General features: G+C 36.9%; 1 protein-coding gene across 1 annotated transcript; it reads right to left on the bottom strand.

Annotated features, from left to right (window-relative positions):
• Positions 1-1,029: 1,029 nt before the first annotated feature.
• LOC149072437 (acetylcholinesterase-1-like) lies at positions 1,030-16,831 on the bottom strand. Its single transcript, XM_089246403.1, has 5 exons — positions 16,689-16,831; positions 14,850-15,447; positions 8,673-8,984; positions 5,868-6,498; positions 1,030-1,381 (listed from the first exon to the last, which is right to left on the bottom strand). The coding sequence occupies exons 1-5, from the start codon at positions 16,704-16,706 to the stop codon at positions 1,246-1,248; spliced, it is 1,695 nt and encodes a 564-aa protein (XP_089102529.1). The 5' UTR covers positions 16,707-16,831; the 3' UTR covers positions 1,030-1,245.
• Positions 16,832-19,405: the final 2,574 nt, after the last annotated feature.

Below are 19,405 nucleotides of genomic sequence, written 5' to 3'. Positions count from 1 at the left end.
TTCAGTTTATTCACATCAGAAATTATCCAGATGTTTTCCTTTTCAAGCATATCTCTCTCTCTATCTATCTATCTATCTATCTATATATATATATATTATGCTTCTCAGAATTTATTCTGACTTAATCGATATTATTTCCCCTTATTTCAAAATTGTTTCACATGATGAACGAGCGTGTTACGCCCGCTACAGACTGGACCGATGCGATAGCGGTACAACTTGCAATTCGACACGGATTGGTTAAAAAACCTAAATTCAGGGGTTTATATCCAATCCGTGTTCGTTAAATAACCTGAAATTCAGGTTTTATTAATTCGTGTCAAGTTGCAGGTTGTATCGCTTAGGGCCGTATTCACCGACATGGTATAAATTAGTCACAATTTTTTGTTAAGAGATCGACACGGATTGGTTAAATTCAGGTTTTTAACCAATCTATGTTGATTTCTTATCCAAAAATTGTGACTACAGTTTAAACCAGTGATTACCAACGCCCCCTGGGGGCGATGGAATGTTCCAGGGGAGCGGTAGAAGCTACGGGTATAACATAGGATTCTATGGGTTAAAACTGCGTTGGGGGGGCGATGGGAGAAAAAAATTTCCGAAGAAGGGGGCGAGATGGGACAAAAAAGGTTGGAGAAACTGGTTTAAACCATGTCGGTGAATACGGCCGTTATGGTATCGGTCCAATGTGTACGGCAGAGTGTACACTGGAACGATACTATACGCGCGTTGCAGCCTGCAACTCGACACGGGTTGGTTAAAAATACCTGAAATTCGGTTTTTTAACGAATCCGTGTTCGTTAAAAAAATACCTGAAGTACAGGTTTTTAACCAATCTGTGTCGAGTTGCAGGTTGTATCGCATATCATATCGGTCCAGTATGTACGACAGGGTTTTTAACCAATTCGTTTCGAGTTGCAGGCTGCATCGTTTATCATATCGGTCCAGTATGTGTACCCGGTCCACCCAACCTAAAGCAGAGAGTGCACAGTGTGTAGCCGCACATCAATAAATGCAATGGAACATATATAAGTACGAAATTTCAGTTTATTATGATATTTTTTCATATAAAATCAATATATTTAAGAACTTGAGAAATCTAAGGAACTCGTTTTTTTTTTCTCTGGTTTGTGTGTGCGCTGCTTGAGCTGTAGAGAACGTCATGTAACACGATAGGATGTCTATGTATGGTTTTACGAGGATTGATTCCGCACCAACTTGTCTTGGGTTTATTTACATGCCATCTTATTTCTCGTAAAAAGTCTTGAAAAACTCACAATTATGAAAATTTGGCAATTTTGTGTTCACTTTCATGTCTGGGTTGAATACCCTTACTTTGGGGTGGGATTCACTGAATGTCGGCCACATCCCTCCGGGATTTCTGTAAAAAAAATAGAAAAGATATACATTATATGCATAAAAAAATAAAAATAGAACATGTTTAAACTGAATTATTGTCAGAACGCAGCTGAGTTTTTTGATATAGTTCAGCGATATATTTTTATTTTCGATCGCCACGCACTTACAGATGAGTGGAAAGTAATTTTTTACTTGTTCGGCAGACTTGGAAAGTGTAGATTCCCAAGTAGTCTCTCCTGGCGTGAGATATAACGTGAAAATCTGGTCATTTTCTCTATATGACGTTAGTTCAAACAAAAATCACGTCATTTCAGTCTTTTAATGACCATGGACAATGAAGGTCACGAAATGACGTGACATTTCATAACCGTAATGAATTATCAGGTCATTCCATGACCTTCATTCTTCATGAAGGTTACTTCATGACGGGATATTTAATGGCGTATATGATTTTACGTCATAAAAATCACTAATTTCTTTCGAATTGAAAAATTCTGTTCCACATTAAAATATTAAAAATTATCCAAAACGTTTGTTGAACAGAATAATATTGGTTATTGGTTGTCACGAGACAAATTAAAGTACTTTTATTGCAATTTTGTTGAATGGAAATCTAGAACTTTTCAATGAACAATTGTTCATATGAAATTTATCAAGGCATTTTATGAACTATAATTGAATCCATATCACGTTTTATACCGAAGATCAAAGGATCTGTGAAACCAGTCAATGATTGAAAAGATGCAGTGGAATTTTCAGGTGCATTTTGAACCAAAAACAAATGTTTTTTTAAAACATCTCCCCCCTTATTTTTTCTTCCTTGGAAATTATAAATAAAATTATTAATTTTTTTAAGGATAAAAAAAAAATAAAAGAACACTAAAATAGCTGCAATCGGCATTATTCAACAATGATGGAAAAAAAGTACTGTATACATTATATCATTACTTTTGTAAACTGATGTTATAATATAGCACGTTATTCTCTTCTTAACTGAGCCAAAACTGACCATTAACACATTCACTGCCGATCTCGCGCCAGGGCGTGAATTACCCCCAGTAACTATCTATACAACCTAACATGACCGGCAATAAATTTGTTTAAAATTTTTTTTTTTGATTGATTTGGGTTTATATATTGTATGCCAAAAAATGCCTTTTTAAAAAGAAAAAAATAATAATTAATTAAATAATTTGGGGTCGATATCTTTACTAGGACCAGTTGAGTTAAGTACACGTGTGTGTAGACGTTAGGTCTTGAACTGGAAAAAAACATTGAAAACCTTTTATATACATAAAACCACTTAAAACCTTTAAAAATGAGGTACACAGATGTGTACCCTTTTTAGAGCGAAGAGGTTATGAATAGTGCTATGACATAGCGTTTTGGTAAAACTTAAACCATGTGTGTGGAGCTCTTCAACTATTTTTTTTCTAATCAAATGGTGCCCATTTTTCGAAAGTCGAAGTATTTGCATATGGTCATTTTTTACGTTTTCCAGAAACATAATGACCATTTTATCACGTCAATTTTGAAACGTATTATGACATCCAAAATACGTTTTTATTGACGTCAAGCGGCAACTTTCGTTCATGCTATAAGGCTATTAAATTTATAAAAATAATAAAACATTTTAATTAATTTTTAATTTAATTAAAATTTAAGCCATCTAAAATTAAATAAAATTACAGAGCTCAAAGGAGTTGCCTTATTTCTGTGAATTTTCATCTGTGAAATGCAATTATTACATGGCAGATAAGGAGTGTTGGAAATGTATCAATTACATGACTGTACTGTACCATACTGTAAAGAAAATATAGATAGGAATAGTTTAAAGGCAAAAAAAAAATTGTGAATGGCTTTTATTGAGTGAAAATTTAGCGGTAAGTGCTATAATGACTGAATTTTGGTTGCCAAAAAATATAGAATTGCCAAGCATTCGTATAAATATATGGTTTGTAATAACTAGTGAAATTTTTATTCTGTGCTAAGAGGTCCACACATCAGATTCAGAACATGTGATTAATAGTTTTATTTAATAATGCCAAGGCACATTTCATTGTTCAGTTTTTCAATGGTCTGATGCATTTACAGGGTGTCTATTCTTATCGTTGTCCAATTTCCTTATCCGTTAGTCTTAGAAAAAACTTTAAATTACAAAATGTTTGAAATACAGTTGAATATTATCCTTAGAGGCCGTTCAAGTCAGAATTTTTTTCTCGATTATTTAAATTTTTACGTGTGGTCTGCGGTCCTATAAAATAACTCTTTATCACTAACTTATCAACACTTTATCACTGTCATCAAGAATCAAGAGCAAAGCCATTCTCAGTTTTCAAGGGAAGAATTCTACTGCGCGCACGCGATTTCCGCGAAATATCTTTGTACAATGCGTTGCGATTAGCGGAAGTGCAAATAATGGAAAGAAGTCGATTGTCCTTATTCTGTACGTACATATTGTATTCTTCAGAAATGGTTTCATTACAACGGTGAATTCTCCATGCTTTCAACTTTTTATTGGTGAGCTATCTAAGATTAGGGGGTCAAAATAAACAGACCGTTGCTTCTTTACAGGAATTTTTTCTAAGCAGACCGCAAGTGCTTCGTTGCAAATATCTTACATAGAGTGATACGTGGAGATATCACAAATCTTATTAATGTATTCCTGTAGTAGTGAAGCAATCACCGAATAATCAGCACTACGATAATCACGATGATACGTTCGAATTTCCTTGCATATTTCAACGTTAACATAGAATTCAATAAGGTATTGTCACTAAGGCTAAATAAATCGTAGAGTTCTACGTCGTATATTAATGAGGACAAATTATTAAATGCCAAATCAAGATAGTTTTTACTTTTTGTAGGGTGTCTCGAAGCAATTGGACAAAACCTGGCAGAGATATTTCAGAAGAAAAATAGGCTTCTACAGAGTTTGAGCAAATGCATTGTTCCCGATCAACTCCACTTTGGTTAAAATCACAAGAACAATTGTTTGCATTCTAACTAGTGAAATTTTTTAACTGCGTCACTGCCTGTATGACTTGGGTCACATTATTTAAGTCATGGTTTTCTTATATATAACAGCGAGTTTGAATCGTGTGCGAGCCAAAACGACATCCACAACAACAATTTCAAGATTATTAAACAAGCAATTTAAGGTGACAAGATATGCAGAAATTGAGTCTTTGATGAACGCACACACATCTCCCCCCTGCGAAATCAGCTCTGTCCTTACTGAAAATTCCGTAACCACCTGGGCAAATCTTAGAATTAGCGTGGATCGGGTGAATCCAAGACCCTGAAACACAATACATCAGTATCATGGCCAGTCATGTAACAATGTAAACTATTCAGCTTGTTTATTAAACTTCTTAGATTCATAAACGCAACCACATACACATCTTCCATATCTACAACAAGAAGTTTTGGACAACCAATTGCATAAATTTATGATCACCTGGAGAAATAGAACCTGAATTTAGTTAGTCAGCGTTTACTAATGTATTAGAATTGTCAATCGAGTTTACGGCTGCATCGAGTATAGGCTAATTCATCTTTTCATTTAGTGTTGCCGGATTTGATCGATCGAATATCATTGATCCTACGTCGGGGTGAGTAGAAACGACTGTAGCTCAGGCCTACCACAATCAAGTGATTTTCTGCCTTAGTGAGTAGAAACGTCACACCATAACCCTTTAAGACCGAGCTCGATCGATCGTGCTGGTGAAATACTTAACAAACATTCATGTTTTCAAAAATTTCCCGGTCTTAAAGGGATAACACCTATTGGCCAGAAAGAACTATGCGTCAGTAAATTTGCACTGACATCAGCTAGTACCGCTATCTTAAAAGATGAATATGATTCCACCTCCGAGCTCAGCCGTTCACGATCCTTCATCGAAAAATTTTCAGCCTTCATTAAGTTTTCCACATCATCAACAGAAGTGCTTCTGTCGCATCTTCCGATAACAGATAAATATATCCTTGGGGATTACCGCATCCGGACAAAAGACCACTTTCAGTTCTTGAGCAATGGAATGGACCAGAGAATCGATGGAAACTATTAGTAAACATTACCAAACTCCCAATTAAAATAGGTACAACTATAAAAAACAGGTCCTACGGATTGGCTCAAATGAGGGAGGGGTGTGAGAAAAACATTTCCAGAATTTTGTGGCACCCTCCACTTTTCAGAATGTTTTTGGTTGTAGGATTAACAATTTTAGAAGGCTCTGCTGTAAGTTCTGTATTGCTTGCTGCTCGGGAATTTGTATCATGCACTACAGTGATAGTTTTTGTTTACCAAAATGATACAAATGCGACTTGTCAATTTCGTACTTGTGATAATTTCAAAATTACAATGTGTATCTGGAGATATATTTTCATATTTGCCTCATGTTACATAATTTAGCTAAATTTCACAAAAATCTACGTTTAACTTTTCGAATTATCGCTAATTTCAATATTTTTGTTTAATTTATAGAAAGCAGTGTATTTACACTTACCCCGTCTTTGCAAAAAGTGTCCATCTCTTTATCATCCTCCGAGACAAAGGTACGTCATCTTCCAAATAAAAATGAGGTTGCACCATCGGCTGTCCGAAAACGTACGGTACTTCTGCAAAGTGAGGAACACCCATCCAATCTTCCCATACAGAAACCTCCGGGTGATGAGTGAAATAATAAAAATATACGTCACCATGTTTTTTTGCAAACTGTTGGGCAAAATAAACTGTTGGACAAACTACAAGAAAGTCACCGATAGCAGCAAATAATTGTTTTTTGATTTCTTCGTGGTCGTTTTCCTTCAACTCACTCAAATAGTGTTTAGCAACCTGCTCAGGGTCTGGAAAAGTACCAAAAATGTTCTTGAGTAACGAAATGCCGTAAGTTTTATTGATCTCCACAGCATTTTCTCCCATGACACCAAATATATTAGGAAACCTGCTGACTAAATCAACAGACCCTTCATCCTGGTTACAGCCGATTAACAGTTCCGTCTTGTGGAATTCGCCATTCATGATGGATTTTCGAGGTTCCTTAGGAAACATTTCGTCACCATACGCAGGCAAAATAGGTAGATGAGATTTTGCGAAATCATGGTTAGTCGCTTTCAATATTGTGTCTAGGTCCAAATCTAAACATAAAGTATATACATTTTTATCAAGTCAGAACTGAACACTAATTCTACAATTGAAATGACGACAAAAAAAAACCATTATTGTATCCATATACAGCGTGAATTTTGAAGTCTAAAGCCTTGTTCAGACCCGAGGTGCTATGCGATGCCAATCAGAGCAAAACCGGTTTTGAGGTGTGGCTACGCGACATCGACCATTAAAATCGCATCACACGTGCTGAGCTAGCCACGCCTCAAAACCAGTTTTGAGCTATGGAGTTTTGTGGGTGTGACCTGGCTTAACATTTTCTGAGTCGCAGTGCCGTTAATACCCCCCCCCCCCCAGCATCAGAAAAAGAAAACCCATACAGCGTATACCAAAAGCCCTTACCCAGGCTTTTTTCTTCTCAACCGTTGGTCGGAGAAAAAACGTTCCAATCACAAAAATGTTTTAAATGAAGTAATAAATATTTATGTTATTATACACTTTTAAATAAACGAAGTAATTTTTGAAAAAATTACACAATTTAAATTTGTGTATTTTCCCCAGGGCCCTAGATTCGTATCTAGAAAAAGTTTGTCTTTTACAAAATATAAATATGTAAAACACAAACAGTTTTTTTTAAATTTATGTCCAGATGGAATCGACATAAGGAAAAAACGGTATTTTATTGTCATAATGGCTCCTTACGATTACAGGAAATTCCCCCTAGATGTTAACTTTTATGTTTTTTGGACAGCTTATAAGGGGTCATTCAAGTATTACGCCAGTATCGATGGGTGGACGGGGTTTCTTATTTGCTGACTTTTGATGACAAGGGGGGGGGGGTTTGGATGATGCTAACGTCATCAAACACCCTTTATGAAAATATGAAATGTTCTTAATGGCATTTTACTCGGTGTGCCAAAGACGAGAAAAACCTTTCGCTAGTTTGTGGGCACCTGAACTACTATTCTCCCTAATAATAAGTCCCCTACAGATCCACTTTAGTGATCTCTAAATGTTTGGCGGATTCTTCAAGTGCTCTGGAAATGTGTCCTGGCTGCTTAAGTGCTTAAGTGCTCTGGAACTGTGCCACGCATCACTCAAATGATCCGTAATTATACCGCGGACCACTTAAGTAATTAGGGAATGTGCCGTGGGGGTAACTTCAATGATGTAGAACTACACTTCAGTGATCTGAAAATGTGCCACGGATTGCTTAAATGTTCAGGAATTGTGCCACGGGTCATTTAAGCGATGTGTGAAAGTGCCGCTTAGTTCATTTTCACAAAATTAGTTTTGAGGGGGCAGGCCACATCAGATAACCTTCAGGGCCACATTTGGTCCACGGGCCAAGGGTTTACCATATATGTCTTAAAATGTGGGTCACGATGAATTTCTTGAAAAGAAATTTTGAGTTCTTAGCCTTCAAATAGCATTAAAATTAACAGAAATTGATTATAAGGTTATGATTATACATATAAGGAGCCGTTCAAGTATTACGTCATCATCGATGGGGGGGGAGGGAGTTTCCGATTTGCTGACTTTTGATGACAAGGGGGGGGGGAAGCGCGGGTTTGGGTAATGCTTACGTCATCAACCACCCTTTATGAAAATATGAGTTGGATTCAGAGGGGCAGAGCTGATGACGAAATTTTGCTGACAGGGGGGGGATAGGGGGTGAAAAATGGCTAAAAATTTGCTTACGTAATACTTGAACGGCCCCTAAAGGTATTTTCTTTCGAAAATTTAATTAAAAAAACACTTTTTTACATCAAAAAAATAAATTTTCGTCTGGGGGAGCGCACGAACCCCTCTCCCGCGTACGTCTCTGATCCCACCAATATGCGTTAGGAGGGACGGGGCATTGCTGGCGAAATTTTGCTGACGGGGGGGGTTAACCTTTTGCTGACAAGGGGGGTCAGAAATGGCTAAAAAAATTTCTGACGTAATACTTGAACGGCCCCTATATAATAACATAGCTAGCTTATAAAACACAAAAGATAATCTGGGGCCTATCAGCAAATTGTGATTGTGGGGGGCCACTAGAAAGTACGAATATATATCGAAAGTACGAGTAAATATCAACGAAGTACCAAGAAAAAAAAAGTCTCTGGACCAGAGAGGATATTAATGGATTTTCAAAACTAAATAATACCTATATATATATTTTTACACATACATAAAATATTCAAAATCTCATTCTCACCTCGTAAACATTTCATGACAGCTTTTGAATGTTTTCGAAACGTGTAGGTTTTATCGACACAATGGACCGCTCTTGCAAATTGTTCACTCATTTGTAAATTGTGAGTTAAATTAGTTGGAGTGAAATAACTTGGTGCACCGCTTTGCATAATTGCTCGTCTGTACAGCCCATCTGCTGCTGGTGATACCGTAAGTAATCCGACTGCAATTGCTCCAGCGTCATCTCCTATAATCGTTACTCTGTTCGGGTTACCACCGAAGGCGTGGATATTCTCGTTTACCCAACGCAATGCTTCTAAGATATCATATAATCCTGTAAGAAAATAAAATGATATACTTTTTCAATATCTACTTTTGTGTGATTAGACTAAATTCTGTCCCAAATTGTTTGCACAGCAGATATCTCTGCAACCCTTCATTTTAGAAACATACGTTCAATCGCAAAATTTTTTCAAATGACGTGTAGTTACTACCTTTTAACATAGTGAAAACTTTATCTAATAGAAATATCATTAAATTAATTAACATTACAGGAAAACCTCTCTTTTGTGGATACCGGTGGGACAAAAAAATTCGTCCGTAAAAGAATGGTGACCGTTAATCAGGGGTTTCGAATGTATACTTTTATTATACAAGGGGAAATTGTTCCATTTACGTTCCGCAGTTGTTTACGTTTTCCCCAGTTCCGAGGGTGTGTGAATCACACCCTCAATCATTGGCGATAAATGCTGAAAACTTCAAAGTTTTGTTATTTTATTATCTCTGATAATATTGAATTTAAAAATATGCAATTTTTTATGTAAATGACCTCTTACATCTTTTTTTTTTTTTACCTTGTCTATTATACTTTTTCTTTATATATTTTTCCCCTTTCTCCTTCCTTTTCTAACGTGCGATTGGTATAGGATGAGGTTACCAGATTTATCGCCAATTCGTCAGATAGAGATAATCCAAATTTCATGCCAAACGCTTGTACGTGAAGTGATTAAATGTCCTGGCTACTTTTGGTGAGAAATATGCAATTGAAAATTATTTTCAGTTTATCACGTGTTTCAGTTCAAAACCATCGGTTATTTCTGAAAAGCACATGTTTTCAACATGCTTAGTTTTTGATCAATGTTGCAAAACATGTAAAAAAGTCTTTCTCCTGGCATTAGGTAACCCGAAGAAAGGTTTGATCATAAGGAGGGGAAGAAAACGAAATCCAAATTTCTTGGTTGCAACATCAAGCTGCAGTAATGTTTCATCCAAAGACCTTGTTTTGGGAATGCAGTTCGTGCTCTAGCAAACCAGAGACGAATTAAAAATCAGTTGTCTCTATAAAACTGACGAAAAAAGGAGTCATAAACACAAATTAAAAAATAATAATAAAAATGCAATTGATAAAAAATTTGGATAGGCTGTATCATAGACACGGTCGCAACTTTTTGTGAATGCTCCCAGTATCGTCAGGTGATTTAAAAGGCGTATTCACGTCAAACCATAATTCAGAGTATCAGTACTTGTTCAAGTTGAAAATAAATACCAAAATATAAGGAACACATGTTGCGGATGTCAAGCATAAATACAGTAAGATATCGGTAAATCGTAACCCAGATTAAGTCGTCATTTTTATTCGTCCTCGTCTGGCTTCATAGAAAAAAAACAGTGTTATTATTCCCTCGATTACTCGTCGCTAATTTCAGTTATTTCGTCACTATGGAAAAGTTTGAGAGAGAGGATGATGATAGATGATTTCTATGGCTTCCCCTTTGAAGAAAAAGCTTCATAACAACCCTGCTGTATGTGTTCGAAAGTGACCATAAATGTCTTATGTACCAAAACGGAACAGCTCAAACATAGACAGTGACAAACAAAGAAGTTCATTTTCCGACCAAAATGACTCAAGTTCTTGAAGCGTTAGGGCCTGTTCTATCTAGACCAAATTCCTGCATAGCCCACCCCTTATTAATTTAGGGCTTCAAATTTAAACAAAATATCTTGTTGATAAACTAGAAATTTTTTCCCCAGTTGAGAGGGCTATCTAAAGTCTGTTTTGCCCTCAAGGGACCCTTCAAGTCAAAATTTGGCGCTGTGTTCGAAATTACTTCATATTTGTACCAATAACTACTGATAAAGAAATTCAATGCGTCATGTACATATAAAATTAATGTGCATTAAATTGTGTTGTAGAGAAGAGAAAACTACTGTACCATTTGCTCTGATGTGTGTGTGTGTGTGTGTGTGTGTGTGTGTGTGTGTGTGTGTGTGTGTGTGTGTGTGTGTGTGTGTGTGTATGTGTGTGTTTTTTTCTCTATAGAAATCTACAATACCAAACAGGGCACGGATTGAATGATACGCTACTTTAAAAGTTTCTAAGAGCAGGACAAATCCTCGAAATGGGCAAAAAAAACTATCGGGTAACAATGGTTCCTGGGCCTCAACAATCACTTTCGGAATGTTTATTTTGGTTACCGTAGTTCCTTAGCAATGCGTTTCAGACATGCATATGCTTTTACAATGGTTTGTCACTTCTTTAATGCTGCCAGTATTGTGTATAATAATTTATTCCTTAATAATGGCTCTCTTGTCACTTTTTCAATCCTCCCAGTAATTGTAGAAAATATCTAGTTATCTATAAATTTTATTAATATTGTACTTTTAATTCGTATTTTGATAAAAAAAATGACGTATTATTTTAAATTTATAACAATATTTTATATTTATGAACATTGAAAGTGACGGCACTTCGTTCAATTCGTCACTCCGCTTAAGCCGTCATAATTTCTCGATAACTTGAGTGACGGCTTATCGAGATTTTACTGTATCAAGACAAGTGCTGAAACAGGCAAAATGCTTTGTCGGCCTATCTAAATGGTTAAATTTAAATTAATTTTTTCCATCATGAATTTTTAACAAACTTCAGTGCTGACTATATTTCATTTATTAGCAGGTAAAGAAATGTAACTGAGAATTTTTTTTGAATTTTTTAGTTGATATTTATTTTTGATAGCTTTTTCTCATTTTTTGTCGTATTTCGTCAGAACGACCCGTATAGCACTCTCTTGTGTGACATTTTGACTCACGAAGGAAATGGTACGCAGTACGAAAACAAACATAATTTTATTGCAGTGATCAAACAAGCTTGGAAGGCTGTAACACACACAGCTAGTAACTAACCCCTTCGCTTACAATACAAACTATTGGTAAGAAATTCGGATGAACTATATTTGAGATGAATCGGTGATAAATCACACCTCCTAGAGATAGAAGGCCTCTGCACTGTTTGCCATAAACGTCATTTAGACTAGCAAATTTGCCACATTTTCAAACACAGCATCCTATTTCGTTTCTTCTTATTTTGGCGTAGAATTTTCCTGATTGGCTCAGAAATACTGCATGGTGATTGGATGTGGGGTATAAAAATCACCAATTCTGAGCCCGATTTTCAGCACAAAGATGATACTAGCTCGAGCATGGAATTTTTTTCCCTGAATATTCTGAGGAAAAAAATGGACTACTTATTGGCGTCACAAGCAAACTGCGGAGGCCTTCTATCTCTAGGAGGTGCTGGATAAATGTGGTTACCTTGTCCTAACCTAACCTCACGTAAGAAAAAAGAAAAGAAGGTGAAGGAAAAAAAAAGTAGGAGAAAAGAAAGAAAAAAAACTAATGAAAAAAAAGGGAAACAGTGTAATAGATAAATACAGATAACAGAGTAGGTATATACAGGGTATCCTGTAAGTGCTAATGTGGCCTTTATCTTATCAAAAATTCCATCGTAGGGGTACAGCTTCAATTTAAAAAATGCTCAAAAGGCATTTCTCCTGAGGCCAACAAAAAAAGTTCCAAGTTTCCAAGTGCAACATTCGAGGAGATATTCTAATTCAAAAAGCGGAGAAAAGTTGGGAAAGGACATCATAAGTGAGGGAAAGAAGAGTTGTCCGTTAGTTTTTGATGTACTTTCATAAATTTTTTTCTCAGATTTTTGAATTAAAATATGTTAGTGAACATTGCACGGGGAAACATGGATTTTTTTTTGTTGGCCTCAAAAGATACTGGGCAACAACTTTCTAATTGGAGGACAAGGAGGCCGTATGAAAATTTAGATTTTTTTATTTTCTGACACTAAATTTTCACTCTCTAAACTAGTACAGGGTAATTTTTGAACGCCATTTGAGCATTTTTTAAACTGGAATCATACCTCTACGACAGACGGTTGATGAGATAAAGGCTGAATTAGCACTGACAGGACACCCTGTATGTATATATATATACATATACGAAGTAGATTTCTCTTTTCATCTTAACCCTACCTGTTCTCTTTCACCCTTATATGTATATAGTAGAATCAGGGGTCGTTCAAGTATTACGTGAGCAAATTTTTAGCCATTTTTGACACCTCTCCTCTTGTCAACAAACGTCAGCAAAACTATGATTTCCTTCCCCCCTTGTCAGCAAAATTTCATCAGCACTGCCCCCTACCTCCTAACGCATATTGGTGGGATCAGAAACGTATACGGGAGGGGAAGGCATAGAGGGCTCGTGCGGCTCTCCCCCCCCCCCCCAGATGAAAAAAATATTTTTTTTAATGTAAAAAACATTTTTTTTTTAAATTAAAATTTCAAAAGTTATATGTTTATGTTATTATATAATCGATTTCTGTTAATTTCAATGCTATTTGAAGGGTAAGAACTAAAAATCACTCTTTGAGAAATTCATTGCGACCCACCCTTTTAGCCATGTATGGTAAACCCTTGACCCGCGGACCAAATGTCGCCCTGAAGGTTATCTGATTTGGCTTACCCTCTCAAACCCAATTTTGTACAAATGAACTGAGCGGCACATTTACGATCGCTTTAAATAACCCGTTGCACAATTCCAGGGCATTTAAGTGGCCCGTGGCACAATTTTAGCGCACTTAAGCAGCCCCCCCCCCCCCCATTGCGGTTCTACATCACTCAAGTTAAGCGCGGAACATTCCCTGATTACTTAAGTGATCCGCGGCATAATTACGGGTCACCTGAGTGATGCGTTGCACAGTTCCAGAGCACTTAATCGGCCCGGACACATTTCCATAGCACTTAAGCAGCCCGGACATATTTCCTGAGCACTTGAAGGATCCGTGAAACATTTAGACATCGCTGAAGTGGCTCTGATTCAGGTGCCCACAAACTAGCGAAAGCTTTTTCTTGTTTTTTGGCGCACCGAGTAAGATGCCATAAAGAATATTTCATATTTTCATAAAGGGTGTTTGATGACGTATCCAACCCCCCCCCCCACCCCTTGTCGTCAAAAGTCAACAAATCGGAAACCCCTTTCCCTCATCGATCCTGACGTAATACTTGAATGACCCCTCATAAGAAGGAAAATAAATCGTTAATAAGGGTATAGAAATAAACGAAGGTAAAAAGAACAACTTCGTAGGGTTAGAACAAAGTCTCGCGATGATGAGGAGAGAGGAAAGAAGACAGAGAGAACGTGCTTGAATTTATTCCAATGGCGTTTGGACGCAATATTACGACCTCGATCGTAAAGAGATTAATGATTTATGGCTATCTATGACATCACGAAAGCTTATAAAGAAAAAAAGGTATCTCTTTTAAATAGAATAACATTTTTGCGCAAAAAAAAATTACAATTTTCCTTGTACTTTTTTTCCTAGGTTTTAACCTTTATTATAATTTTAATTGTTTTTTTTTCCACTTTATTTCAGCCACCCCAAAATATCTCGTCTTCTTAAAACACGTTGAAGTAGTTTTTACCGTAAAACACGTTTTCCATTTCCCCTCCCTCCAATCAATCAACAGCCATTGGGTGGAGTCAGCTCTTGTTCAAGGTCAAATAAGAGAAAGAAATATACGCTCAGTTGTAGAGATAATACAAAAATATTTTTCTTCCAAAAGACGTATTTCTTTTCCCAGAAAGCCACACCCGTCATGGCAAGTGTTTTTGCATCGTAGTGAGGGAAATAAAAAGCGATGGATGGAAATTTTCTTATTTGGGGGGGGGGAGGGAAAGCAGTTATCAGCTCGCAATAGGAAAAAAAATTATCATTATTGAAAATAGGTGGCAATTTGTGAAGGTTTAGTAATTTTTCAAATGTGATAGTTATAATGCGGATCAGAAAAATTTTAGAAACCGCTTAAAGGGTTAACCATAACTTAAAAAACGTATCTTAAAGTATTATTTCACATACCAGCATTTCCAGTTGCTTCTGGGGTCTCAGAATACAAAAATCCCAGTGGTCCAAGACGATAATTGACAGTAACAACTATAACACTTCCAATATTCGCTAATGCTCTTCCATCGTAAACTGGAAGCCTGCTCGATCCAAGTTTGAAATTGCCACTGTGTATCCAAAACAGAACGGGTCTCCCGTGTGGACACGAACTTTCTTCTGTCGGTACCCATATATTCAAATACAAGCAGTCCTCGCTGTGATTAGGCATACTGTCTGCCCATGGATACGGCACGTCAGAGTGATATTGAATGCAAGCCGGAGCCATTTCGTCTGCCGTAAATATATCTTCCCATGGTTCGTCTAATGGTACGGGTTTCTTGAACCTCAAATCTCCGACGGGAGGTTTTGCAAACGGAATGCCATAATACACATCCAAGTGTCTTCGGATGTGCATGATTCTTGTACCTTGGATAGGTCCGAGATTCGTTAAGACTATTGGTGGATGTTCCCAAGGAGTATCGCCATCTTCTAATGGTTCAATAAATTCTGTATGGACTGCTTCGACTCCCACAGAGAAAGACCCAAGCAGGATATTGATCAAAATTGCTGTGCTCTGGAAAAGGATCAATGGAATTTGAGTGACATAACCATTCATGCAGACATAAACTTTGATTCAATCATGAAATAATTAAATAATTACAATTAAGATGCATTTTAAAAAAATTTTAACGTCAGTTCAAGTATCATTCATGCTTAAAAAAATCGTCAATATGTTTCGTGACAATGCAATATCCATTTCTATGGAGTCTGCGTAAATCTTGAACTGTTTAACCCTCCTTAAGCCAGGTTTTCCTAGGAGCAGGTTTCTACAGCGCGTGCAGCGTGAAAACGTGTGCGGAATATTCCTGTGAATAAGTAGAATACCGATAACTTGAAAATATCGGTTTAAGTCGAAGTGTTCCCTCCGCTCCAGAATCTTCTCTATTAATTTAGATATCTAAAATATCTCCTTATATTTAGAATATGTCCTTCATTCTCTCTCGAAGTTTTCTTTTCAGCGTTAAATGCAGGTAAAACGGTTTTTCCGCATTTAGAGCTATTTTTTCCCAGCTTTCCTCCGTTTTTCGAATTCGAATATCTCAGTGAATATTGTACTTAAAAACGTGAAATTTCTTTCGTTGGCATCAAGAGAGACAGGGCAACAGCTTTCTTATTGGTTTTTGGGGCACAGGGGACTGTGTCAAAAGTTAATTTTTTTTATTTTAATAACTATACAATCCCTTGAATCACATGAATGACATATCTGAGTTCTACACGTTATTTGAAACTTTTTCTGATTGGAAGAATGCCTCTAGGAGCAATAGCTCGTCAGTAAAATGTGATGCCTCCCCCCCCCGTTTGCTATGCACCCTGTATAAAAAATCTTGTTTTACTTCTCCGAAATCCGATGTTCCAATGAGTCGAACTAACGATAACTAGATTTTCGTCGACCTCTGCACATTGAAGTTAACGAGATTTGACTGTATTCGGTAAAGGAGTCTGTGGCCTTCATCTTATTGGTAAAGAAGATCTCTGGCTATCGTCTTATTGGCCCAAAGGGTCATTGGAACACAAAAGGTTAAGAACCCCTGCATTAGAGTATATGAAACGTATGTTTTCTGCCTGAAAATGGCATGCTTACCTTACTCACGCAACATGCTCTCATCATGTATGTTCTTCAAATCCGATTACTTAATGACTAGGGAAAGATTTCAAATTGAGAGCATACATTACCAAGCTTTTTGGAGTGAAAGAGAGAGAAGACATCTGTCTAAATTACTCATTTTTAGAAATATCAAGAAATATTGTACTTACTACAACAAACATTTGCATATTGAAACTTTAGAAATCCAAATCTTGTTCGTAGATCACCGTTCCCCCTGCTGGCTACAGCCTGTGGTTGTTCGAAAAGGCAGCATCACGAGTGCTTACGTTTGAACCTATGGACGAATTTCAGTTTGTTTTGTTTTGTTTTTTTACTCTGAGATTTCTCATGAAGAAAATAATGAAAAGACATATGCAGCTGAACAAATGTTTTCAGATAATTGACTTTGGTTCGAGAAACATACTTCCATAAACGTGAACACACGCCATGCGAAGAAAGACTGCCCATGGAATCCTTTTTCTTTAGTGTTTTCTTGAGAAATGAATATTTGTTTCTTCTGGTGACATCGCCGACTGCTCAGAAGGATTAAAAACATGCTATACTATAAATAGCAGGATTCTCGCTATTGTATCAGAGCAAATTTTTCGCCGTCAGAGTAAGTAATTTACTCAATGGTGATAGACTGAAGCCTCAGGCACCACTCAAAGAACACGCCACTGGAAAGACTGGAATTGAATTTATACAGGGTGAGCGAAAAATCTGTAGAAACTTTAAAAGTGCATAAAAACCGGAAAAATAACCGAAATAAAAAAACGGTTTGCAGGGTTAGCATCGCTAGGTCACGGGAATTTTTTTAAGACAGGAAAAAAAACAACTCAAAAACAGCCGATAGGTGGCGCTGGTACAAGCGAATTCGGTGGACATATGCAAATGAGACGGTTATAAGAACTTGCGCTCCTAATCCACAGCCAGTTCACCGTTGTAAATCGTGTATATATAAAACAAGTATGCTGAGTGCGAAGGATAAAGCTTTGTTGGTGAAGTTGTTTTATGTGAACCTATGGTGGTGGTCATGTGGAACACATACTGCTGTAATAAACGATTTGGAGGCATTCTGTTCGTTATTTGCGTATCTTTTCTTTGACTTGTGTACGTCAGCACCATCTATCGGCTCTTTTTGAAGGTTTTTTTTTCCTTAAAAATACCCGTGACCTAGCGATGCTAACCTTGCAAACCGTCTTTTATTTCGGTTATTTTTCCGGTTTTATGCATTTTTAAAGTTTCGACGGACTTTTCCCACCCTGTATATAGGACTGGGAATTAATTATTTTTTACGAAACTCTGAAGTTTAAATCTTTAGATGCGGCACGATGTTTAGTTTCGTTCAGAATGACGATGAATTGAACGTCTTGTATTGAAGTTTTTAGTTTATTATTACAGTTGAACTTCGGTTAACGAGCAATTCGCATAACGAACAGAAATGTTCAACGAATTTTGACTCGGTTAACGAGCGATGATTCGCATTACGAGTAAATTTTTGCGCGTTGTTTTATTTATTTTTTCACGTTATCACAACTGAGCTGATTTTTCGCTCTCGTCTACACAGGCACTGTGGAATTATAGGTAATATTCTCCCCTACAGCCTCCTGCCACAGTCAACATCATCCATAGCAGACGACCTCCGCGTGAAGCTCGTAACTTCACTGAAGAAGGTCATCTCACCTATAGCCATTGAATATACTACAAAAAAGGGTAAAAATGGAGCATGCGTCGACCTATATCCAATGGCTATAGTGTCTATAGGTGAGATGGCCTCCTTTAGTGACGCCACGAGCTTCACGCGGAGGCCTTCTTCTATAGATGATATTATCAGGGTGCCCCTCACTCAAAAAATAAACACACGTGCGAGCGTGACTGTTTACGGTACGAAACCAGGTGTAGCATTGTAACCGCACGTATGTGCGCTTGAATTTGTTTTTTAAATTCTGCTTGGAGAAAACTGGGCTGATTGCATTATTGAACGTGACTTTGAGGGGCTAGTGACTTGGGGGGAACGTGACTTTGAGGGGATCACATTCAAGAAATAGTGGTAGAAAATGGCCACGAGTGTTGACCGTAGATGAACTGATGGATCTTTGCATGCGACAGCAAGAGTTTATAGGGGGTGTCCTGTCTAAGGAAGAGAGAAATGAGAAGTTCCTCACTTTTCAAACGAGATTAGAGAGATGTATAGTATGTGGGAATATCTGTGCAAAGTTTTGTAGAAAAGAACCAATCAAATGAAGCTGTAGCAGCGCGTGCAGTGAATTGTCTAATGACAATGCTATTTCCCATTTCCGAGAAATTCTAAAAACGAGGCTAAAGCAAGTGCCATTGGACAGGTTTTTTTTTCAAAGTCACACAAAAAGAATAAGTTTGCAAACAACAGAGTCCGTGTAAGTCATCATAATTGATAATCCTCCTCTCTCTCGTGGTTTAGAGTAATTTAATTTGTAAATATTATTGTGTAATTGTATGTTTATTTATGACGTTATTTTACTATATATATTTTACCAGCTATAATACCCGGCGCTGTCCGGGTTTTCTTCAATGAGGCTTTTTGGATCTATAGGCAAAGCTCATAATTTGAAAATGTCAGGCATGTCACTCTCTCGCGTTTTTTGAAAAAAATATATCATAAGTCTTAAATTTCTCAGGAGAAGAAAATAACGGTTATAAAAAAAAGCATATTCAAGAAACTATTCCTTTGTATTTTATTTATAGACTTCTATCTATGCAGTAAAAATTGACTTAACCCCCATCAGCAGCATTAGCGAGGTATCCCAAATCCTAAAAAGCCTCTTAATTTAGCATTAACACGATCAGATATTTTTTAAAGTTGATTTATCAACAAAATACTTATCAATAAAACTCCCTATACCCTTTA

The sequence above is a fragment of the Pholcus phalangioides genome, unplaced genomic scaffold (genome assembly GCF_987345545.1).
Source record: "Pholcus phalangioides strain wild (caught in Gottingen) unplaced genomic scaffold, Ppha-v1.0 ptg000017l_1, whole genome shotgun sequence".
Taxonomy (NCBI): Eukaryota; Metazoa; Arthropoda; class Arachnida; order Araneae; family Pholcidae; genus Pholcus; species Pholcus phalangioides.
The sequence above is the reverse complement of the archived record's forward strand: the minus strand, read 5'-3'. Positions and strand labels throughout refer to the sequence as shown.

What these genes read in the sequence shown, in the direction of transcription:
- LOC149072437 (XM_089246403.1), bottom strand. An exon ending in AGAAGCAACTGGAAATGCTG is followed by an intron (nt 8,985 to 14,849) that starts GTATGTGAAATA and finishes ATTTTCTTACAG; the next exon opens with GATTATATGATATCTTAGAA. An exon ending in TGTCATGAAATGTTTACGAG is followed by an intron (nt 6,499 to 8,672) that starts GTGAGAATGAGA and finishes CTTTATGTTTAG; the next exon opens with ATTTGGACCTAGACACAATA.